The 25,777-nt window shown below is 36.6% G+C and overlaps 1 protein-coding gene across 8 annotated transcripts in view; it reads left to right on the top strand.

The window, feature by feature from the left end:
- Nucleotides 1-1,860: 1,860 nt before the first annotated feature.
- The window catches only part of KIF13B (kinesin family member 13B), a 166,546-nt gene continuing 142,629 nt past the window's right edge, over nucleotides 1,861-25,777 (top strand). For all 8 annotated transcript variants that reach the window (XM_036233587.1, XM_016144678.2, XM_036233591.1 and 5 more), the window contains exons 1-2: nucleotides 1,861-2,013; nucleotides 17,742-17,835. In XM_036233587.1, coding sequence (XP_036089480.1) covers nucleotides 1,959-2,013; nucleotides 17,742-17,835 — 149 coding nt within the window. In that variant the 5' untranslated portion in view covers nucleotides 1,861-1,958. The remainder of the gene's footprint in view (nucleotides 2,014-17,741; nucleotides 17,836-25,777) is intronic.

Raw genomic sequence — 25,777 nt, 5'->3', positions numbered from 1 at the left:
AACCACCATTCAGGCTTCTGTCTCTGAATTTCACTACTCTAGGTACCTGATATAAGTGGAATCATGCAGCGTTTGTTTTTACGTGTCTGGCTTATTTCATTTAGCATAACGTCTTCAGGGTTCATCCATGTCGTGGTATGTGTCAGGATTATACTGCTCTTAAAGGTGTTTTTAACCTTTTTGACAACTCTGCTTATGTTGAAGTTCTTCCTACGGCAGGACATCTAGTAACAAAGTCAAGTATTGCCAGCTTTCTGTATTTACTCACCTGTAAAATGGGTCCGAGTTCTGTACTATCATGTAAACAATAAACGAGCAGGCGTAATAAACCCATAGGATCTAGACATATGGCGGTAAAGCAGACCTGAGTGGGGCTGCGGTGAACTAGAGAGACCTATGTCTTAGAAAGGTAACCACTGCTCCTCAGTTCCAATCCATATTTCTAATACGTCACGTGGGCCCTGTATGGCATGTAAAAATCTCCTGATTTTCATGCATTGGTTACTACTGTTGGGCCAAACAGAACATATTTGGAGGCCAGATCTTACCCATAGGCAATCAGTTAGCAGTCTCTACAAGGGCTTTGTTAAAAAAAAAAAAAAAAATTCAATGTAGTACATTTGAAGGTCGAATGGACTTTATTAAGTGATTCATGAATTGGGGAGACCTCGTGTAGCAACTATAAGGGCGCTCAGAGGAGTTGTACAAAATGGAGGATTTTATAGGGAGAAGGGTGGAGGGAGGGATTATTAGGTAAAGAAAAGATTAACTTTGGGCAGAAACAACTGTTCGGGGGGGGGAGGGGAAACGGGGATGGGTTTTTATTATATAAATTGTCTCTTCTTTCTATGAGGGATAGAGAGGGCCTATATGACACATTACTTTACAAGTGCTTGACCAGACAATTTCGTACTGGTTGATTAAGATTATGTTTCTGGGAAAGGTTGAAATTGCAGTTAAATCAGGTATGACATATAGGTTTGGTATCATGGGCTTTTTAGCATGAGTGAGGCCATTTTGGGCTTGTGGTTTATTATTTTTTTTCTTTAACAGCTTAAGAAAGAGTTAATTTTAGTGTGGTTTCATTGATCCATTTGTGCAATAAATATTTACTGGGTCTGTACTACAGGCTAGGAGTGACATAAATAGTTGCAGCATAAATACTATAAGAGAGCAAAAATAATGTCTAACATTTACTGAGCACTTTCTACATATCTGAGAGTTTTTAAGAACTGTACTTGTATTAACTAACTTAAATTTCACAACAATCTTATAAAGTAGTCATTCTTATTCTTTATTTTACATATGAAAAGACAAGCACAGAGCAGTCAAGTCATTTATATATAGTCACATAGGTGGAAAGTGCTGAGGTGGGATTTGAACCCAAATGGGTTCCAGAGACCAAATGTCTAGACAAGAAGGGCAGTGGGTGGGGTGGTACAGGGTTAATTTGTAGATCTATGAATACTTCCAGAGATGCTAACTTTAGTCTTGAAGGATGATTTCAGGAAACAAAAGAAGGGAAGACAAAGTAGGCAGAGAAAATAATTTGGCCCTGGGATTAAACCCTAAATTGGCAGGAAATGAATCTGAAGAGGCTGCAAGAGCTCCAATGCCAATTTATTCAACTGTTCTCAACTGAGGCACCAGCTCATCGATAGCTTATAAAGATAAGAATGGTGAAAAGGTAGAGGGCCATTTACAAGGCTAAGGTCCTGAGAGCCAACGCTCCCTGAAATCTCCCTCCAAAACTCCTCCATGCCCATGACCGCCTTTCAGGACTACAAATCCCGTCGTGTGCAGCGAGAACACCCCGGCCCCGCCCCTCAGCAGGCCCCGCCCCAGGCCCCGCCCCTCCCGCTCGTCCGTAGCCCCCCTCCCGCCCGGTCAGCACCGAAGAATTGCCCGGTGGCCGCGGCAGACGGAAGCCGAGCGAGAGTCTCGGCGGTGGCGGCAGGATGGGAGACTCCAAAGTGAAAGTGGCCGTCCGGATCAGGCCTATGAACCGAAGAGGTGAGAGCCGAGCCCACTCGGGGCCACCGCGGCGGAGGCGGCAGGTGCCTGGTGCGCCTTTCCCTCCGCGGCGGCCGCCGTGTGGGGTCCAGCCGCCCCGCCCCCGGAGTCCGTATTCAGTCAGGAGGGCTGCTGGCGCACCCCGAAACCTTGTCCCCCGCACCCGCCTCGCCTGCGCGGGACGCCCCTCCCCTCGCCGGCACCGCGTCCCGGGGCGCCCCGGGCCCCACGTCCCGGTCCGCTGCCCCTTCCGCCCGAGCGCCCGCCCCGCCCCGGCGCCCTTTCGCCCTCTCTCTTCCCTTGCCTTTCCTGGGGGGCGCCCTGTCCCTCGCCCCAGGCTCGGTTCCTCCTTCTCCCGCTCATGCCCCTTGGCCCCTGCCTCGCAGAGTCCCTACTGTCTCTTCTCCAGCTGTCAGTGCGGCCCCCGCCCCTTGGGTCCTCACCCCTCCGGCCTGGCCGGGACAGCCAGGGACCCCGAAGCCCGAAGTCTCTGGGCTGGTCACCCTAACTCTGCACTTTGGTGGCCCGCTGCAGGAAAAATGGCAGGGAATTTGCTTTGCTCTTTCTGAAAAAGTACTCAAGTGCAAAAAATTCCTCGCTTTGCTTTTTCACTTTATATTCCTCTATGTGGACGTCCACAAAGAGTTATAAATACTTTGAAGTTGAGTGGAAGAGATGTGCCCCTACCACGTTTTTTTGACTTAAAGTTTTGTTTTTGTTTTTAGTCATATTCGTCATCTCTCAACAATAGTTTAAGTGCCAAGATTCTTGTGAAATTGTATCTATCAGACATTCTCTCTGTTCTGCAGGGAGGGTAGAGAAAGCAGATAAACCGGGTACGTTTTAAATCCTTTTTCGACCGTCAAACGGAGTGTAGAGACCAAAGAAGAGGTGGGCTGGGTCTCGGCTTTAATGCTTAACTAGCAGCTTGACTGAGCAAGTTACTTTAAATGAGATAATGTATTTGAAAACACTTTCTGTACAAGGTTATATTATTGGGAGTCACGGTTATAATCCTAGGCGATGACTTTTCAAGTAATAAGATTGAACTAATCAGAATCATTTTAAAGTACCAGAGTCATGTTGCAAGTCATGTTGCCACTTCTTTGTCCATAATCAGGTTTTAAGTCTATGTAGAAGTTATGAGTTGTTTTCCAATTTTCCATTTTTTTTGCTGGCTTTTACATGTAGTGAAATATACAGATCAACCAGTTGATACATGCTTTGTTGTTTTGTCCTTCTCTTGGGAGTTGGTTTATCTCTTCTCTTGGGAGTTATATCTTCTGTTGGAGTTGATGATTCCTTCTGCCCCTGCTAGGTCAGCTTAAGGCTATCAGGTGACACAGAGTTTTTTCCTCAGAAGTTAAACTAGTTCTGTCTGCCTCACTAGTTCCATGGTCTGACAAAATGAAAGAACTTAGAGGAACTTTGAAAGTGTTCAAAAGCTTCTGTTCTTCAATGTTCAGACATCTGTATTTATATTCTCCTTAAGCTTAATTACTATCACAGTGATTAGGAAACACCTAAAATAACAAGCCACATAACAACTCATCTTGGATTTGTTTCTGAAAGGATGATTTCAGCTCATTCTTAAAATTGCTTTTTAACTCAGTGCTAAAAAGAGGCAGCTAGCTAACCAACCACCACAAAAGACCTATTTCAGAACTCTACCCTCTTCTCCTCCCCCCGTGGGTTTCAACTGAGGGAAAGTACTCCTTTTTATAAATTGTCATTAATTAGATTGTAATAATTGTCAGTATCTGAGTTTTGAGGGATGCATAGAATAATAATTTTAGCTGTGAAATAGATGTTAGCTGTTTCTTTAGCTGAACCCATTTTAAAATTACCGTTTACACACAGATTCATTACCCCTATAAATAGAAGTGCATTATTTGTGGTGAATTGCCTCATTCCTTTAGTGCCATCTCTTACCTAGCCTTATAATTCCTGAATGCACATGGGATTTTTCAGGGATTACCACAGATAATTAAAATTGGTTCTATTTCTATTTTGTCATGAAGTAGTCATTTATGTAACTCTAGAGGTTATAGAATACAATGTAATGAAAATCTCAAGCCAGCGATATTTAAACCTCTATCTAGAGTTTGTTTAAAAAGGTTAAAACATATTCCTTTCCAGTAATTTTGAAAATAATCATATCACTTTGACCAATTATTATTTTGGGGAAAGTTAGAGTATTAAATTATAGTTTATAATTGGATAGCAAACTTTTAGTCATAATTGTTTCTTGCAGCATATTAGTGCTGGAATCAACTTCAGAAATCACTCTTCACAAATAAGGATGAGATGCTGATGGGTTACTGGGATGATGTAGTTTTATTGTATAAACTCTGATATTTGGACTCACATTAGCTACTTTTTGAGGAATATCTGAAACTTGCAAGAAGCTTCTAGTATGCCATTAAGTTCTTCATGTGATTCAGTATCTGACTATACTTAAGTGTTAAGGTAGTTGGTTTATTATTTCATATTTATCATTGAAGTAAGAGTCAGTCTTTTTTGCTAAATTCTATGGGGGTTTAGGAAACGTAGTAATTTGAACATTAAGCATTAGGCCCTAATTCAATAATAGCAAGAGATGTAATGGCTAATGAATATGCTTTTGTCAGAAATATTTTTCTTGTTATACATTTTAACATTATACTAACAAAACAGACAAAAACTAAGAATGGAAAAGTCTCTGAATTCTTCCATGTTGACAATTCAAGCTCTTTATTTCCTTTCCACTTTGTGCTCACATGCATATGTAATCTTACGTAGTTTTAATTTTGCTTTTGTTCATCTGAAATATGAACGTAAACAGGGTAAAGATAAAGGGTAAACTTGTTTTGTCATGAGCTCTCAAAGTTCTATTTGCAAATATTGTTTGTCTTTCATGTTATCTTTCAGACTTGTATAGCTCATCAGGTGTCTGGTTGTGTTCTTCAATATACTATAAAGAACACCTATTTATACATTATTAATCATTCTAATTATTAAATGAGTTGAAAGTTTTATAAGCATAATTGATGGTATTAGCTAGATCAGTGATACTCTCCTGTTCAGAAATTTCATCTTTTATAACTTTAGGTGGTTTAAAAATTTTTTAATATTTATCAAGTGCCTGCCAGATATCTCTAGTTTATATCAATTATTATAGGATCTTAGTACCCTTCTTCAAGAGGGTTCCTATATTTAAATATGTATAAGATCAAGTACTAAAATCAATAAATTTATATAAAAAGTGTTGGGAAAACACCTTTGCTCTATCTATCTAGCCTAAGATGGTAAAACCAGAAATTACACTGGAAATTTAGCTAGAGAGAGAAGCAGTACAATGGGTTATTGCAGGTGTTAGGAAGCATTGATTTGTCAACAGGTATTTATTAAAGGGTCTACTTTGCATTTTCCAGTACCTGATACAGTGAAAGACACAAAAAGAGAAGAATGTGATGTCTAATAGAGTCAGTGATAAACTAAATTGCTGTCCAGTATCTCAGTGGAAAGACTATTACATAGATATTAAAAATGATGAACATCAAAACCATTTAACAAGGAAGGTTGTTTTCTATGTTAGAAAGAAAAGCAGAATGTAAAACAGTATGTGTAACTGTATTGAATCTCTTCATCTAGTCATTGAATCTACTCTAAGATTTTACTACATAAAAATGTAAACAAGAATGGGCAAGGGCTAGAAAGAAACATGAAAAAAGATTGATTGGTCTTGTGGAGAGAATCTTATTTCCTAAAAACTTTCTCTTGTGTTGTCTAGTATTGTAGCTTTCAGCTTTTAAAAGCGAGTGTGCTTTATGGTTCATGCTCATGAGGAAATGAGTGGCATGTGAAAAGATAAGATTAAAAGGTAAACACCTATAGCAGATTGCCAGGGGAGTGATAGGGAAATATAGGAATTCAGAGAAATCGAAAGAGCTCTGGAAGCCAGGTGATTAGGGAAAGCTTCTCTAGGGAGGGAGAACTTTAGTTGGACTTGGAAGAGGGAGCTTATAATTGGAATGGGCACAAGGGAGAAGAGGAGGGGACAGCGTTGGCTGAGGAGGGAATATGGCCTGAGAGCAGAGGCACAGAGCCGGGAATGAGCTAGGCAAGTTTAGGCAGCAGAGGCAAGCTGAGCCTGCCAGAAAAGAGGGTTCTGTGAGGTCGATTAAGGAAGGATGAGATTAAAAAGGCAGGGCGAAATTGCAGTGAGCTCTGATCCTAGCTAGGCCCAGAAATATAGACATAGGGTGACTGGTCCATGTGCTCTAATTCAGCTTTGTAGAACTTCCTGCGGGTCTTGGACACAGCATAAAGGAGAAATATTGTCAACTCTTAGGGGAAGATTGAAAGCCTGAGTAGATGACTGATTCTGGGCATAGCTGGGCAACATTTAAGATTCCATGGCGAAAATGAAGCCCTGTGAATAGAAAGAATAAGGAGGCCTGGTCAAAACCAAGTAAGCAGTCGTGAATCAAAAGACAAAGTAAAGCAGGTTGCTTCCATATCTTGGCTATTGTAAATAATGCTGCAGTGAAATGGAGGTGCATCTGTCTTTTCGAATTAGTGTTTTGGATTTCTTCAGATAGATGCCCAGAAGTGAAATTGCTGGGTTATATAGGTAGTTCTATTTTTAATTTTTTGAGGAAACTTCATACTGTTTTTCGTAGTGGCTGCACCAATTTACAATCCCACCAACAGTGTATGAGAGTTTCCTTTTCAAATAAGTCAGACAAGAAGACAAATACCACATGATTTCACTTATTTGTGGAATCTAAAAAACTAAATGAACAAACAAAACAGCAACAAATTATAGAGAACAAACTGATGGTTGCCAGATGGAAGGAATGTTGGGGGGCTGGGTGGAAAAGGTGAAGAGATTAAGGAGTACAAATTGGCAGTTATAAAAATAGTCTCGGGGATGTAAACTACAGCATAGGGAATATAGTCAATAATATTGTAATAACTATGTATGGTGCTAAACTTATAAAGATAACTTTGTAAGTTATATAGATGTCTAATTGCTATGTTGTATACCTAAACTAATATAATGTTGTTTGTCAACTGTAATTGAAAAAAAATTCTTAAGACGAGGTAAAAATGAGGAAGTAGGAGGAAGCTTAGAAGGCCCTTGTCAGTGAAGAAACAGGTAATCCTTAAGAAATGAAGGGCAGGGTAGGACTGGAGAATCTTTTTAAAACAGGAATATGTTTTTGACCCTAAGGCCGATGGTGGTTCTTTGGCCACAGGGAGAACCGATGTTGGAGTTAAGGATGACTGTGGATGGAAATTTCTGGCATGTTTTCTAAAACAGAAGATACTTGTTTTACTGGCATCTGCTTGATATGTTAATGAGACACATGTCTATTACAACATTCTTTTGTTTCTGCTGTCAATTTGGTGATTGAAATTGGGATTTATACACATAGAGCCAGAGGCTTTTGCAGAAGAAAGCACAAGTTTATAGAATAGAATAGAATAAAATAAAATAAAATAAAATAAAATAAAATAAAATAAAATAAAATAAAATAAAATAAAATAAAATAAAAATTTGTTTGAATTGACATTTACTTTTACCCCCTCACCTCCGTAAAACAATGACTGATGTCTGACTTTCCCAGGCTTCAGTGTTGAAGATGGAAGAAGCCATTGACAAAACTATTCATTAAGCAGACGAATAGAGATGTTTATTGAATGGAAATGGATTTACTATTGATCTTTATACTTGCCGATCAGGTCTTGTGTTCAGCAGAGCATGTTCTTAAAAAACACTTGGCAAAGATGAGTAGTGTAATCTAGCAAGAAGTGTGCGAAGCTAACTGTCTATGGGACACAAATCCATGACACTGGGCTTTAACTCTCAGAAACTATAGATATCTTTAAAAGATGGTATTGATTAACCCATTCAATTCAACATATATTGATTGAAGAAAAATAATAGCCACTTTTTGAGAGAGATTCCTATTTGCGAGCTGTGGAGTTTGATACATTTTATTAGTTATTTTCTTCTTCAAACAAGACTTTGAAAAAGATATAGAATTTCTATTCAACAGAATGTCAGAGAGGTTAAGTAACTCCTCCCAAATTACCTAAAAACCAGTATTTTGGAGCCTGAATTTTACCTATTTTTATTTACTTAAAGCCTGTGTTTTTACTACAATATTGGACATGATGATCTTTAAGAGGGGACCTTACATTCCTGAATTTACATAATTTCCAAAGAGGTTACATGAGAAGCATAAGGCATGATCTTTGAGCAAAGGTGCTTGCTGTCTCATTGGTAATAAGAAATGCACGGGTGAGTCAATTTTAAGAATATGTGCACAGTGCAATGATGACAATGCATTATGAACTTAAAAATGGGGGTGGGCCTTCAGAACGATGAGGAATGAGTTGATGGCAATGGTCGGGGAGGAAGACACGGCGTTTGGGATGCATAACAGGAGTCATTGGAATTAGAAAAATGTAGATGTAGAAATGAGCAAGACATTTGCAAGAACAGAGAGGAAGTTAGCCATAAAAATTCAGACAGCAGGAAGTAGACAGTATCTGTATAACTAACAGTTATGGAGAGGTTGTTTTATGCTGACATGGTACTGAGCACTAAACTAGATTATTTCAGTTAATCTTCACAACAAGTGCTAGGAAGCATTTCTACTGTAGCTCCATTTTACAGATGAGAAAATGGGAATTTTGACAACCTTAGCAACTTGCCTCAAATCACATAGGTGTGAAGTGGAGAAACTGTGCTTAGAACCTGAGCAGTTCAACTCCAGAGCCCCAGCCCTTAAATTCTGTGCTTTCTTGGACAAGCTGAAAGAGTATAGGACGTGAAGGATGGTAAGAGTGATAGAAGTTGGCCTTTTTTAATTAGAGAGGTTTATAGGGAATTAGAGGGATACGAAGTTATTTTGAGGTACAAAGTGATTAAGAAGGCCTCAAACATTGAGAAGTACAGTGACAATAGGTTTTGAATAGAACAGCGGCACTGTTAAAGTGATGCTTTAGGATGGTAAATTAATCTATGTGTCTTTACCCTGCCCACAAGCTAGTAAGTTAGCTTGCTACTGTTTCATGGATGTTGGTAGAAGACATGGGACTTCTGGGACTTCTGGGTCAGAGGACTTACTTATGGCACAGCAAGCAGAGTGAGCAGTTCCTCTTGCCTGCAAATTTTACAGGGACGATGTGGAAGAGTCCAGATGGATGTAGTGCAAGGATGTAGTGGGTTTATGTTGCATCTGAGGAACACTGAGCTTGGGGAATCCATTGCTTTAAAGTGATGATAAGCAAGCCTGTTCTTTGTCCTAAAGGAAGACCTATGCTGGCTGCAAACACATTTCTAAGAAATGGGCTGGGTAAAGAGCATTTATGGCTTTGCAGTCTCGATTTATCTAGCAATAATGTGCCAAAGTGGCATGAAAGCAACTGAGATTTAGGAAATATAGGGAGACTGCAAACATCTGATTTAGATGACTAAGTGAATGAATGCTGCTGTCATTAACTGAGATGAGAAGTATAGGAGAAGCAGGTTTTAGGGTGGATGTGTGGGAAATGACGAGTTCTATTCTTGAATATCCAAAATATTTAGTCAGTACTTATCATGTGCCACACAACTGCACCTATAACTGTGACTAAGATAGAGTGCCAGGCTGGAAGAAACTCCTAACAGAATTGTTGAGTTTCAGGTGTCTGAAGAGGTGCAGCCAAGTGGATGGATCCAGAAGTCTGTTGTATATATGGATTTGAAACTGAGGAACTGGAGATAACATGTAGATTTAGGAGGCATTACTATATTTAGAAGATAGAACAAACACCAAATTAACGTGTGTTCTTAATTTGAAAGGAGGAGGTCGCAGAGACCAAGAAGAGAGATATAAGGATAAGCAGGTGAAAATAATGTGGAAGCCCAGGCGGGGGGCGGCGGGGGGTGGGGAGGGGGGAGGAACTGTGTCAGAAAAATGAATGGCCAGTTGTCAGGTATCACAGGAGTTGTATGTATAACACTGAATTATGTTCAGTGGATTTGGGATCATGGGAGTCAGTGGTAATTTTTAGAAGAATAATTTTGACAGAATGAATGAATTAGTGTTGGTGTGTTGGTAGTAAGCTGAGAAATAAGTGAGCATGCCCATATGGAGGCAGCAAGTATACATGAATATTCTTTCACGAAGTTCCGTATAACAGGAAAAGGGTAAAGAGTGGTATCCAGAGACGTGGTTAGGAGCAGGTCTTTTTTTAAAAATTTTTTTTATTAAGTCTATGAGATGTTTAAGCCTCCTAATAGAGAGGGAAGTTTTTGAATTTTGGGAGGAAAAGGATAATTATGTAATGGGAAAGCCTTGGAGTGCTTAATTTTCTTGATGAGGTGGAATGTTAGGTTATTAAGAGTAAGAAGAATTGGGTTGGCTGAGGTCTTCAGAGTAGTGAGTGTTTAGAAATGTGGTTGAAGGACTCTAACCATATTTTATGTCTGTTGAGGACATTGGGGTCAGTCCTTCTAAGGCATGAGCTGTAATTCACATATCAGTAGTGTACAATTCAGTGGCTGTTAGTGTATTTGCAGAGTGGCGCAACCATCACCACTGTCCAATTCCAGAACATTTTCGTCGTCCCAGAGAGACTCTCTCCCATTTGCAGTTACTCTCCACCCTCCCCCCCACCCCCCCCGCCCCTGGCAACCACTAGTTTAAGTCTTGTCTCTCTGGATTTGCCTCTTCTGGACATTTCATATAAATTAAATCATACAATATATGGACTTTTGTATCTGACTCCTTTCACTTGGCATAATGTATTCAGTGTTTATCCATGTTGTACATGAATCAGTACTTCATTCCTTTAAAGCAGAATAATGGGTGATATGGATATGCTGTATTTTGTTTTCCCATTCATCAGTAGATGGGCATTTGGCTTGGTTTTTATGAATAATACTGCTATGAAATTTGTTTATAAGTTTTTGTGTGGATGTATATTTTCATTTCTCTTGGGTATATATATCCATAGAAGTGGAGTTGCTCGCTCATATAATAACTCTAACTTTGAGAAACTGTTACATTGTTTTTCAAAGCGAGTGCACCATTTTACATTCCTACCAATAACGTATGGAAGTTACAATTTCTCAGCATTTATGCCAACACTTGCTATTGTCTCTCTTTTTGGCTATTGCTATCCTAGTGGGTGCGAAGTGGTATCTCATCGTCCAGTGTTATTGAGCATCATTTCATGTGTTTATTGGCCATTCATATATCTTTGGAGAGAGCTCTGTTCAGACTCTATTCTTATTTTTAATATTGAATTTTCTTTTTATTACGAGTTTACAGGTCCCATCTCATATATATGATTTGCAAAGATTTTCTTGATTTTTGTGGGTTGCCTTTTCATTCTCTTAATGGTGTCCTCTTTGAAGTACAAAAGTTTTTCATTTTGATGTGGTCCAATTAACCTAGTTTTTCTTCTGTTGCTAGCACTTTTGATGTTATATCTAAGAAACCATTATCTAACCCAAGGTCACATGAATTTATATCTATGTTTCCTCCTAGGGATTTTTATAATTAAAGCTCTTACCTTTAGGTCTTTGATCCATTTGGAATTAATTTTTGAACGTGGTGTCAAGTAGAGGTCCAGTTTTATTCTTTTCCATGTGTGTATCCAGTTGTCCCAGCACCATTTGTTGAAAAGACTATACTTTCCCCTTTGGACTATCTTGGCACCCTTGTGGAAAAGAGTTGACCAGTAATGTGACAGTATATTTCTGGACTCTCAGTTCTATTCCATTGATTTATTCTTACGTTAGTACCACACTGTCTTAATGACTATAGTTTTGTAGTATGTTTGAAATTGGTGAGTACGGTCTTTCTGCTTTGTTATTTTTGAAGATTGCTTTGGCTATTCTGGTTTTGCCTTATAAGTTTTAATATACCTATTTCCTAGCCCTCTGAGGTTGATTAGTTTCTTGAATACACACATTTATGTTTTTTGCCACATAAGACTTCTAATGTTTTTCATGTTATAACTTCTCTTTCCCTTATCAGGGATCCTGCACTGGATCTTTATCCCTCAGTCTTCTCTTTAGTCATATTATAGCTTAGTTAGATTTTATTTTTTATTTATTGAATAGATTTGCCTGTTCACTGGCAAAAACATAAAAATAGGTTATTAGGATAATTTTGTATATCTCTTATTATCTAGTTTGCTTTTTACCTATGTGACATCATAAACTTTTTTTCCCTGGGTCATTGGGCCTTAAGGGGGTCCTAAGCAGCTTTTAAGTATAGTAAAGAAGCATAAATCATATTCTCTATCTGCCACTAAAAATATAACATTTCAATTGGTAAAACAAGTCTTTGTACACGAATTATTAGTGTGAATATTTTATTTAAATATGTGTAGACATGTAAAAGTATTAGGCATATGACAGTTCAAAATACATATATAGCATGCAGAGTTTGCAATTTAATTAAAATGTGACTTTTACAAATAATTTATCTTAATTTTAAAAATAGATTTTTGTCAATTTAAGAGTAATTATAGTTAGTTTTTTAGGACAGTGACAGGTAGGTAAAGGAAGGTACATTTATATTTTTAAGTAGTAGATTTGGCTTGAAACTAATTTTTTAATTTTTCTGGAGATTTAGAAAGCAGATTACTAAGTAGGCAACTCAGAATTATTTTGTCCACACTGAGAATGATGCATGGAACATGAGTTATGTAAAGGGAGCCTCCCAGATCACGCCCATCTTTTACTATGATGTCATTGGGGAATGAGCCTTAGCTGATGTGTGCATTGAAGAAAAACTCGTTTCAAATTATTGTTCACTTTACAAGGTGACTAATTTTCTGGCTGAATAAACTGAATTGTCAGCTGTAGATATTTTAATATTCAGCTTGAGGAACTTGACCTAGAAGGGATCCTGTTTGGAAAATAATACGGGATCTTTAATGTTAGAGGAGTAAATTTTTCTTCTTTTTTAAAGGACTTATGTATACATCAAAGCATTTGTGGTTCTGAATACTATAAATAAAGCTTAATTAGTCATGACATGAACTTATAGTACTTAACTTTAAGATCACTCTGGTTTTTTATTGGTTTCCAGACATAGCACTAATTAAATCCCAATCTTGTTATTTTGGGCTTCACTAGGAGTAAGTTGTTGTCCATGTGTTACTTATTATAATAATGATGAGTATTTGGTGCTATTTTTTTTATTGTGGTAAAGTGTACATAGCATAAAATTTACCACTTAAACCATCTTTAAATGTACAGTTCAGTGGCATTAAGTACACTCACACCGTTGTGCAGCCGTCACCACCTTCTTTCTCTAGAACTTTTTTATCTTGCAAAAATAAAACTCTGTCTCCATGAATCATTAAATCCCCATTGCCCCTTCAGTCCAGTTCCTGGCAACTACCATCTGGCTTTCCATCTCTATGAATTTAACTATTCCAGGCACCTCATCTGAGTGGAATTATACAGTATTTGCCCTTTTGTGACTGCTTATTACACTTAGCGTGATGTCTTCAAGGTTCATTCATGTTTTAGCAAAGTTTCATTCTCTTTTAAGGTTGAATAATGTTATGTTAAATGTATATACCACATTTTGTTTGTCCATTTATTTATCAGTGGTCAGTTGGGCTGCTTCTACCTTTTGGCTCTTGCGAATAACGCTGCTGTGAAGATGGGTGTATACGTTAGTGCTATTTTTGGAAAAGCAGTGTGCATGGCATCTAGGCTCTTATCTTTTTTTAATCTTAAGTATTGTTGCAAACAAAGAGGAAGATGTTTATCTTTTAGATTTTTTTTTTTTATTAAAACATTTTCAGTTCAGATTAAATTTAAGGCCTACATTTGTGACTGCTATCTAATCTCTGCTTGCTTTCTAAGCTGTATAGAGCAAGAAGTTTTCCATGGAGAATGTGTTATATTTAGAATCTTGCAGCAGTATAATTTAGTTCAATCAGCTTGTAACTTTTGATAGTACACTAACTATAGCATTTTATGTTCACGTGCTTTTCATATACCTGACCCCTAAACTCTTTTCAAATCTCACTGATTTATTTGCTTGGGTGTGCGTCCTAGGCTTTCCACCCATTTTCTAAACAGTCTTCTAAAAAGCCTTCTCTTAATATCTATGTATCAATCAACAGTTGAGGTGGGAATTTTGTCTTATAATTAAAACTGAACTAATAGAGAAGAAAATTATTGATATTTTAAAAGCCACCTTTGATTGAAGTTAGATGTAGAGACATTTGTAAGAGTTGCACTTTTCAGGACAAAATGAGTTTAGGTTTGATATATTAGTTATTAGGTGATTCTTTGTATTATATAGGATATTCCAATGATTGGTTCCTTTATTATGCCCTTCCTTTATTATGCCATTAATGCTTCCACAATATTTTATCTAATGAAGTCATGAAGGAGAAGAGGGAGGACCTGTGAAGAAGATAGGGAAAAAGCATACAAGTATTGAAGGGAAATGTTTGGACCTCTTTTCAATTCAAGACCATTTGAAGTGAAGGCAAAGCACTACTTGTGGGGGAAATACTTGATTTACAATTTTTCAGGCATGCATTCTGGACGTATACATTTGCACACAGAGCTATACATGCAGCTCCTTTGCTCAAACCAAACTTTCTTGCAAGAAACTAGTAAGAAACCTTTGTGGTGGTTAGTGAGATAGTAGATTCTGAGTCATAGTACAGCTTCCGGAGAGTTGATAATGCATTTGTGTATAATACAGATTTGACTGTAAGGGGCCAGCTCATACCATGTGGTCAGAGACCATTAAGGGGTAGTATTGGCAAAGTATGGTGATTGCAAACTTTCTTGAGCTCTGGGCATAAGAAAAGGAAGAAGCAAAATTGCATGTTTGAGAAGTGTTTCCAGTATAGCTAAAACTTTCTTGCAGCATTTCTGTGATAGTCTAGAAAGGATTTAAACACAAAGCATTAAGAAATAGGCTTCAATGCTAGTTGGCTGTAGTGGCACATGTGCCTTTTTGGCAGTTAGGCTTCCATACGTAGGTAAAACATAACTCCGAAGTTTTCCTTTCAGTTCTCTTTGCCTGAAAAATATATTGACAAACACACACACACACACACACACACACACACACACACACACACAAAACCACTACATTTTTTTTTGTGCTTCTAGGTTATTTTTGTGAAAACCAGCGGAGAATATCTGATACAAGAAAAGCTGAGTTGTGGCAGGCACAGGGAGGGAATTTTTTATTTTTGTTTGTCTCTTATATAAGTTAAAATAAAACAAACAAAAAGAAATTATCTTTCCTGGCACTGGAAATACTTTAAAGTTATAGTGAGTGTGACATTGACGTCTGGCCAAGGTTCTTTGGAAACACAAAATGATTGCGATGGAGTGCAGCTCCTTTCTTGGAGCGTATCTTTGGGTGGTAGAGATAAGGCAAACAGAAACAGTTGAATACTTTGGGTCAGAAAAATAAAAGAATATAAAAATATGAGAACATAAATATGATGTGGCCTATACTTTAAAAAAAGCTTTATTGACATAATTTACATGTCATACAGTTTGACCAAGTCACTGGTTTTTATTATTCTCATGCGGTTATGCAACGACAGCACAGTCAATTTTAGTATATTTCATCACCCCAGAAGAAAATCATATCCACTAGCAGTCACAGCCCAGCCCTAGGCAAGAACTAGTCTATTTTCTATCTCTATTTTGCTATTTTAGATATTTGAAAAGGGTGGAATCATGTAATATGTGGTCTTTTGTGATTGGCTTCTTTCACTTAGCACAAGCTTCATCCATATTAGAGTATGTATCAGTATTATTCCTTTTAATTGTCAAATAATGTTCCATTTTATAGATATTCCACCTTTATTCATTATTTGATAGACATTTGGTTTGTTTCTTTTTTTTTTTTTTTTTGCTATTATGAATAGCCAAATAATATTGCTATGATCATTCGTGTACAAGCTTTTGTGCGGACATAGGTTATCTTTTCTCTTGGCTATATATCTAGGACTGGGAATTGCTGAGTCACATGCTAACTGTGTTTAACCTTTGAGGAACTGCCACACTGTTTTTTGAAGTGACTGCACCATTTTATATTCCTACCAGTTATGTGTGAAGGTTCCAATTTCTCCATATCCTTGCCAATACTCGTTATTACCTGTCTTGTTGATTATAATAATGCTAGTGGGTGCGAAGTGCAATCTCATTGTTGTTTTGATTTACATTTCCTTAGTGTCTAAGGATGTTGAGCATCTTTTCTTGTGCTTATTGGCCATTTTTATATTTTTGGGGGGAAAGATGTCCATTCGGATCCTTTGCCCATTTTCAATTTGGGTTATCTGTCTTTTTATTATTGAGTTGTTAGTGTTCTTTATATTTTCTTATGCAAGTCTCTTGTTGGATATATAATTTACAGATATTTTCTTGATTCTGTGGGTTGTCTTTTTACTTTCTTTCAGGTGTCCTTTGAAGCACAAAAGTTTTTCATTTTGAAGTGGTCCAATCTATCTATTTTTTCTTTCGTTGCTTTTGCTTTTGCTGTCTAAGGAACTGTAACTAACCCAAAGTCACATGGATTTACTCTTACATTTTCTTCAAAGAGTTTCATAGTTTTAGCCTTTACATATTTATGTCTATAACCTATTGGAGTTGAATTTTGCATATAGTGTTAGGAAGGGGTCTGACTCCACTTTTTTGCACATGGATATCCAGTTGTCTCAGCATCATTTGGCCATAAATGTGACAGTATGTTTTTGGATTCCCTGTTCTATTGATCTGTCTGTCCTTCTATCCTTCTATCCTTAATGTTAGTACCACACCATCTTGATTACTGTAGCTTTGTAGTAAGTTTCAAATTGGTGAGTGTGGTCTTTCCACTTTGCTTTTCTTTTTCAAGATTGTGTTGGCTATTCCGGATCATGTGTACTTTCATATAGATTTTAGGATCAGCTTGTTAATTTTTGAAAGAAAAAAAAGCCAGCTGAGATTTTGATAGGGGTTGCCTTAAATCCTGTAGTCCAATTTGAGGAGTATTACCATCTTGACAGTATTAAGTTTTTTCATTTATAAATATAAGTTGTCTTTCCATTTGCATAATTCTTTAATTTCTTTTAATGATGTTTCAAAATTTTCAGTGTACTTATCTTGAAATTCTTTTGAATTTATTCCTTTGTATTTAAATCTTTTTGATGTCATTATAAATGAAGTTGTTTTCATAGGTATATTTCTGGATTTTTTATTGCTGGTATATAGAAATGCAACTTATTTTTGAATATAGATCTTATATCCTGTAATGTTGCAGAACCTGTTTCTTCTAGTTGTCTTTTAGTGGATCCCTTAGGATTTTCTCTCCACAAGATCATATCATCTACAAATGGAGATAGTTTTACTTCTTTCTTTCCAATCTGGATGCTTTTCATTTGTTTTCTTGCCTAACTGCCCTGATGAGAACCTCTAGTACAATGCTGAATAGAAGTTGCAGTAGGAGACATCCTTATCTTAGTCCCGGTGTGAGAGAGCAAGCTCACTATTCAGCCTTTCACCATCAACTGTGATGTTAGCTGCGGGTTTTTGCAGGTCCCCTTTATGAGGCTGGGGAAGTTCCCTTCTATTCCTAGTTTGTTGAGTGTGTTTATCATGAAAGAGTGTGGGATTTTTGTCAAATGCTTTTTCTGAAATAAATTACTTTAAAAAATGACTATTTTTCCTATCTCCCCCCCTTTTTTTTTATCTGCAGAAATTGACTTGCATACCAAATGTGTGGTGGATGTAGATGCAAACAAGGTTATTCTTAATCCTGTAAATACTAATCTTTCTAAAGGAGATGCCCGGTAAGTTAAGAAACAATGTTATAATCAGTGGGGTTTTAAATGACTGAAAGCTGAATTAAGTTTATCTTAGCAAATATTGAACGCTTCCTATGTAGAGACATGTTGCCATCAAGGTGAAGAGATGAGGTCTATGAAATGGAATGACTACATGCCAGAATGAGTTTTTTAGATTGTATTAGAAGCTCAGAGCAGAGAGCTTAGATTAGATGGGGAAATAACTGCGGAGGTCTTCCCGAAGGTGATGGTGCTGGCTGGAGGATTAAGTAATATGTAAATGGAAGGGAAGGCTTTTAGGTTGTTCTTCAGCTTAGTTTGCTTTTACTTCTGCCAGTTCTGTTAAATCCTGTGTCAGTCAGAGCCCGTTTCATGTGCTGCCTTCTTCCTAAAAGCATTTCTGCAGCCTTCAGTATCCCTTCCTTCCAAGACCTTAAAATCTACTGGAGAGCTACGCTGAACAATCCAAAACAATCTGTAATAATTAAATCTCTGTAAGCTATAATCTCTACTACCCAATTTAATTATTATATATTGTTTTGGATTGTTCAGTGTAGCTCTCCAGTAGATTTTAAGATCTTGGAGGGAAGGGACTCTGTCAGGGGTTGAGAATGAATACTTGAGTATCATTTCTGGATTTGGATGATGGAGAGAGGGCAAGAAGATGTTAAGAAAGTGAATTTGGGGAAGAAGGAAGAGATTAAATTGGTTGTTTTCAAGAAGTGCAGGGAAATTAATTAAATAGATGTGATCAGACTACAGAAGACCTTGAAAGCAGATAAGGAAGTTTGGTCTATATTTTTATTGATAAGATGTCACCTTTGACAGTTTTTGAATATTATGATTAAAGTAGTGGATTAGGAAAAGCTAGCAGCATAGAGAATGGGTCAAAGTGGGGAAAGACTGGCTTTTCTTAGAGATTAACTCTAACAGAGGTGTTTTTGCACTGACTTTGGTAGTAGAGAACATAAGTTAGACAGCGCCTGCCATGATGGCTCCCGCAAAGTAGACATTATAAATACTCATAGAAATAATATTGTACATGGAAATACACAGTACACACATGTTCTTTGGAGTTGAGTTGAATTGAGTTGAAAAGAGCACTGTACTTTGAGGCAGAAAATCTGAAATTGAATCCTTACTTGACTATATGTAGTTGTAGCTAGTTATTTTTTAACTTTTTTGAGCCTCATCTGTGTGATGCCTGCCTTACCGTTCTCATAGATGTGTTTTCTGAACATCAAATTGGTGATTGTTAAACCGCTTTGTAAAGTGTTCTGTAAATGTTCAGCTTTATTGTTATTGATGTAGAGGTATTTCTTCAGCATCTTTAGCACATGGGTGCCATTAGATATGCTGTTATGAGGGTGCGAAGGTATAGATGTGTCAGAAATGATGCTGGGATTTGGGGCCTGCTAATTGAATGACCTATTGTCTTGAGATTAATTGGATCATTAATTTGAGGGACTGTTTATTTATTACTCTTAGATTTTTCAGTCTTGAGACTGTCGCTTTATTTTGAAATTTGGGCACTTCTGAAGCTATTTGCTAGCATAGTTGGGTTACCTATGTGTGGTCTTTACTTATGAAGTGTTTTAATTTTCTATTGCTCCATAATAGTCTAGTGGCTTAAAACAACAATAATCATTTTTTATGTTATGGTTTCTGTGGGCCAGGAATTCAGATAGAACACAGCAGGGGTGCCTGCTCCATGCTGTCCGGGGCTCAGCTGGGAAGCTTAAAGGCAGGGGCCGGAATCATAGAGATGAGGCTCCATCGCCCAGGTCTGGTAGTTGGTGTTGCCTTGTTGGCTGGAGACTTCGCTGGGGCAGTGGGCATTTTGAGATCTTTAAATCTCAGGGATCTGTAAATATAGTAGTGGTTTTTGGATAAGTAAAGTTAGGAAGCACAACTTTGTTTTTTAAAAAACAACTTTTTTGACATGTTATATATATATATATATATATATATATATAATAGTGTATACAGCTTGACGAATTTTCATAAGTTGAACACACTCCCATAACTGGCACTCAGATAAAAAACAAGAACATTACTAGTGTGACGAAAGACCACCTCATGAAAAATGCTTTTCTTTTAATGTAATATTAAGGTGAAAAGAGAAAATAGAAATTTTGGAATGTAGCAGCCCAGTGGTATATATTCACTTCATTAAATTTGTGGAAAAATAGGTAAGAAAGCACAAATCAAAAGCTATTTTATATGATATGAGGTTTATTACAGTCTAGCTTATAGAATGACTAATCCATAAAACAAGTTACAATTGTGTAGGGGCTATAGTTTTAACTAGAGAGCCAGGGGTTTCATTAACATGAAAGTGATTTGAGGCCATTTGAATCACTAGTCAGAAACACTCAATATTTTTCCTTTAAAAAACATAATATCCTTGCTTTTAGAATAGTATCCAATTCTATTAAAATAAAACTATGACAAGTTTTATATGTATATTGAACATCAAAATCAGTATACTTTAAAAGTGAACATGAATAAATTTTGAAATAGTGGTTTATATGTTTTTCTGATTAATTTTGCATTAATTTCTGAAAATTTCATGATTTAATGTTTATGCTTATTAAAACTAATAGAAGCCATGGTTAAACGAATAGGTAAACCATTTCCAGTTTAACACCTTAATTTTGCAGAATTGGGCAAGATTTTTGCTGTGCTATATATGAAATTTTAAAGCCATTTTGAAAATAAGATACTTAAAATTCAGGAAATTATAGTACAAGGGTATCCAGAGTAAAAATGCTGACTTTGAAGCCAGACATCCTGGATTGAATCCCAGCTACACCACTTAACAAGTGCAGTATGAGGCAAGTTACTTGTTGTCCTCTACCTGAATTTATTCACCTATAAAGTGGAGATTGTAATAATACCTGCCTATAGGTTGTTAGGATGATTAAATGAGTTAAAATATGTAAAATGGCAGTGCCTAGTTTTTTACAATAAATCTTATATAAATGTTAGCTACTATTTTGAATGTTACCGTTATTGTTATTACAACCTGTGTTCAAGTTGTAGTCCATGGTATGTTTAGTGAACTAGAATATAACTTCATGAAAGAAGTAAAAAACTTTTAAACCAAAATGTATTCGATACTTAAATATACATGCCCATCAAGAAATTACCTAGTTCTAAACAAATTTCAGCTTTGCAGAGTCAGACACTTTATTTTATCTAGTTTGCCCAAAGTTGATGGGGCTCTTTGAGACGAACATGCCATCTTTTAGAGAGATGGGACTGCTAATTTTATGTTTACAGTGAACAAAGCGTTAATCCTTGCAATCTGGGCTTCTCTGCTTAGTATCAACTAACTTGGGAAACCAGATCAAATTATTGCTTGTGAACATGGGTAAGAACAAAGGGACGTTTTATCAAATACGGAAAAGATGAGGAATGAACTCTTTCTATTCCACAATTCTGTACTTGAATATTCTAATGACTGAAATACAGCAGATTATTATTTTTTTCTTACATGTATAGTACTGGATACACGCAGATAGATTTGATCTATTTATTTTATCATGTATAGCTACACTGCTTATACTGCTACTAATATAATTAAATGTCTTTTTGGAATTAACTTTTTGCCCTGAATCACATTTTCTGGGTTGGTCCTTGGGGTTTTCCAAATCTTCATCAGCAACATATTTACACATCATCTTTTAGGGTTAATAAATGACTCATTATCTATTCTTAGTAGATTTTTACAAATGTAATTAATTCTCAATGTGTGATTCTCAACATTTAGGAATACTTTAAGTCCCTTTTGTAACTAGTTAGAATAGTACCATGATATAGAAGGGTCCCTTTTAAATAACTAAATAAATCTTTAAGCCTCACTTTGTTTGAATTATATCTTCAAACTTACTAAAATTTTTTCCTATAATAAAATGTTAATGCTAGTTAACTTGTCACGATGATAGGGCAAAATATTTTCTGAGGCTAAGTTTTATCTTCTGCCTTTTTCTTCATTCCCTCCTCTACCCACCACACAGGCCTTTCCTGCTAATGCAGGTTAAAAGGTTGACTGAGATACTTAAAATGTTGTTTTAAAAGGGAGTAAGGTGTGATTTCCCGTGGAGAGTGTCAGCCTCCACTTTATGAAACAGTTTCGTTATAAAAGTTACACGTAGGTGAGTTTAGAAATGGGAATGCATTTTCCCTTAGGAACTGATAGTCATTTCTAGTAAAAATGCTGTTCTATTAAAAAAGTGACTAGTTTAGCCCACATCTCATATAATCATACTTTATATATTTTGGTATGCAGCAGAAGTGCTTCATAGCTACTTCCCATTTTGTCACACATAATATTAAAAAGATGTGTATTCAAAAGTCCAGATTGAATAAAATTTGTAATTTTACTCCTTATTGAGAACATTTTAAAGTGAAAAGGATTTTATTTTTTTTTGGTTCGAGGGTATTATGATAGAGAATGCAATGACTGGTATACTTTGGTGTCACTATGCTAAAGGTGTGAGCAGTTTTAGTCACCATCATTTTTGCACCATTAGTGCAAATATCAATACAGCGAAAAAGGCAAATGTCTCAGTATTATGAAAATAGTTTTGCTCTAAAGACCCACTGAAAAGCTATGGGTGATCCCATGGAGTTCTCAGACCACAATTTGAGAGCTAAATTTAGGGATTAATTTAATGCACAAACTCTAAGAAATGAATTGTATCTTTGGTTTATTTTTAAACTACTTTATTGAGATATGCTATATATGCCATGTAATTCACCCCTTTTAAGTGAACAATTCAACGGGTTTTAATGTTGACCCTGATAAAGAAAATACCTGTCGAGAAAGACTCCTGGTGGCTAATTGGGCTCAAATTAAAAAAAAGAAAAAGAAAAGAAAAAGCCATTGCTAAACAGGACCCGCTATGCTTCAGGGAGAAGCCTGCACTGAGCCTGCTGCCTGCATTGAACTGCCTTCCTGTGCTGAGTTCCTGCTGTCTGAGCCAGCCCTTATAAAGGAGTTCCTAGAATCATATTTCAACCAGTGTGGCTGAGACTTACCCTGTCCAATCGTAGCTGTGCAACCATATCCTACTTAGCAGTTTTATTGATCAGTCAGAGCTCCATAACAACCAATCAGGACAGTATTTTTTTGGATAATCAAACTTTGAGAATTGAGCCCTCATTTGCATGAGAATGGACCAGTCAGGGACCAGGAGCAGGGACTTCTCTCTGTGTAGTCAGTTCTCCTCTGGCCCTGGGAATGTACTTTCCCTTTGCACTTTGCCTTACTTCGAGTGTGGCTGAAGCACTGATCACATCCCAGTGGACTAGATGGGGACAGAGAGGAGCCTTCCTCAGCACAGGAGCAGAGCAGAGCTGTTTAGACAGAGAGGGGCCGAAGGTGTCCTTTTTTCAACAGTTGCCTCACAGTCGTGCTGTGCCATAGCTGTGCTCATTCATAATTGATCTGTAGCACTATTGAGCTGTTTGTAGTGACCTCCTTCAGCGCACCCCAAATTGAGGATTTCTCTTGGTGTTGAATTGGCGCCAATGACCGTTGGTTGACATTATTTACTGAGTTGTACAACCAACATCATTATCTAATTTTATAACATTTTAATAACCATATTAATATACTCTATAGATTTGAGATTTGCCTATTCTGGACATTTCATATAAATGAAATCATAAACTATGTGATCTTCTGTGGTTGATGTCTTTCACTTAGGATAATGTTTTTAGGTTTATCCATGTTGGAGCATTTATCGGTACACACATTTTTATGGTGGAATAATATTTCGTTGTACTCTGTTGTGTTAATCCATTTTTCAGTTGATGGATATTTGCATTGTTTCCTCTTTTTAGCTATTAGGAATAATGCTGCGAACATTCATGAACATTTGTGTAGAAGTCTTTGTGTGGACATGTGTTTTCATTTCTCTTAGGTACATATCTAGGAATGGAATTGCTGGGTTGTCTTTTAGCTCTATGCTTAACACTTTGAGGAACTGCCAGACTGTTTTCCAAAGCAGCTGCACCATTTTACATTTACACCACAAGTGTATGAGGATTACAATTTTGTTGGCTTTTAAAGAATTCTTTCTACTGTAAGGAAAATGGTGGTGACTGGCTGGTTGAAGAGTTCATACCCCTGCCTGAAGGCCTTCAAATTACAACTAAAAAGCAAAACAAAACATATGCTGTCCAAACAAAACAGGTTTTGGCCAGATTCAGTTCTTGGCTACTGATTTGGAACACCAGGTTCCAGTATACTTTTCTACACTTGATCTTAGCCAAAAGGCTGAGAAGAAATCTAGTATACTTTTCTATTGAGTGATACTTCTTGCAAGGTGTAAAGAAATGGAGCAAAATTTTTAAAATATAGTATACAAAAAGGTTTAAAGAATAAAACACTTTTATGTACCTATCACTCAGTTTAACAAATCATTACTAATACCAGTTAAGCCTTCTGTGAACTGCCTCCCAATTTCTAACCCCTTTCCTCTCCACCCCAGTGAACCACTTTCCTGAATTTGTTTTTTTCATTTGCCTCGTATTTCTTTACATTTTCACTATGGATATTTGTAAATTGATTAGCAGATAGCAGAGATTTTCTCATTTTATAATAACAATATGATTCTTCCCACCCCTTTCCATTTGGTCATGTTTAACCTAGTGATTAATTGATAATGCAAAGGTTATAGCTGCTAGTGTAGGGAGAAGAATGTCAGATGATGATCTCAACCAACGGTAGTCAGTAAAGTCATTAAAAAATCTTTTTATTCCTTCTGATTGTATACTAGACATCAGTTAAGTCAAGATCATTAGATAATTAATGAATGCCTGATATGATTAAAACATACCCAGTCCTTCTTTGGAGGTTTAGAATACCTATATATTGGTAAATGAATGAATATGTAGAGAAATATAAATATATGTATTTCATATATATGCAGAATTAAGTGAGGTTGACCCATGCATATTCATTTCTCTTATAAATGAACTGAGTAATGTTACCAAGGGGGGGGTCTTATGTCAATAATTGCTTTGAAATACATAGTCTTTTTCAGACTAATTTCTCGTTAGTGGAAGGCATCCTTAGGTCATATTAGATAATGATATTTAAAATTTCTCTGCTGCTATACAGAGGCTAATTTAAGTAAAGATTTTAATTGAAGGAAGTCATGCAAAATGTAATTATGATATGTACAATAGACCTGTTTGTTCTCTGTGCTGTGAAATGACTTGAGTGAGGCTAATAATTCTGCCCAAATAGAATTTACTCCTCTAGGGAATAGTGTGTGGTATGTTTTAATTTCATAAAGAGATTCTTCCTAGGGGAATCTGTCCACCCTAATTATGTCATAGTAAAGTGGGGAGAACATTAGTCTATTTATTCAGAAATTTAGATGATTCCTCTTTTAAAAAAATGTTATGAGCATTAAGTATATAAATCATTTACTATTTTTGAATATAGTTGTGAAAATGAATCAGGGAGGCTCTTAAAAGCCCAAAAGATAATACTATATATGGTTGAATTCATATCATTGCATAGTTAATAGTAGCAGATAATCATATATCAATAAATACAGATTTTTTTGAAGTTTGACCAGTAAAGCCGAGTAAGTTGCTAATATGAACTGTTTTGTAGTTGATTAGTTAAATTGTCTGAACAAATATTAGACTGTTATAGTAAAATTTATGATTTTTAGCATTGTCATTGTATATGTAATTATCTTGGTTATGCTTTTATTGCTTTTATGGCTTTTATTGGTATAGCAATAAGGGAGAATGTACTTTTTTTAATACAAGAAAAGAGAACCTCTATTACTGTGCCTGAAAGTTGACTTGGCTACTAACATTTGATATAATGAGGACTCAGAGCTATGTGTGTATGGTTAGTTACTAGATTAAGTAAGTTATAGCTAATAGGAATTAAATGCTTTGAATTTCCCCAGAA

The sequence above is a fragment of the Rousettus aegyptiacus genome, unplaced genomic scaffold (genome assembly GCF_014176215.1).
Source record: "Rousettus aegyptiacus isolate mRouAeg1 unplaced genomic scaffold, mRouAeg1.p scaffold_m13_p_16, whole genome shotgun sequence".
NCBI lineage: Eukaryota > Metazoa > Chordata > Mammalia > Chiroptera > Pteropodidae > Rousettus > Rousettus aegyptiacus.
Note: the sequence above shows the minus strand (reverse complement) of the source record. Positions and strands in the feature narration are given on the sequence as shown.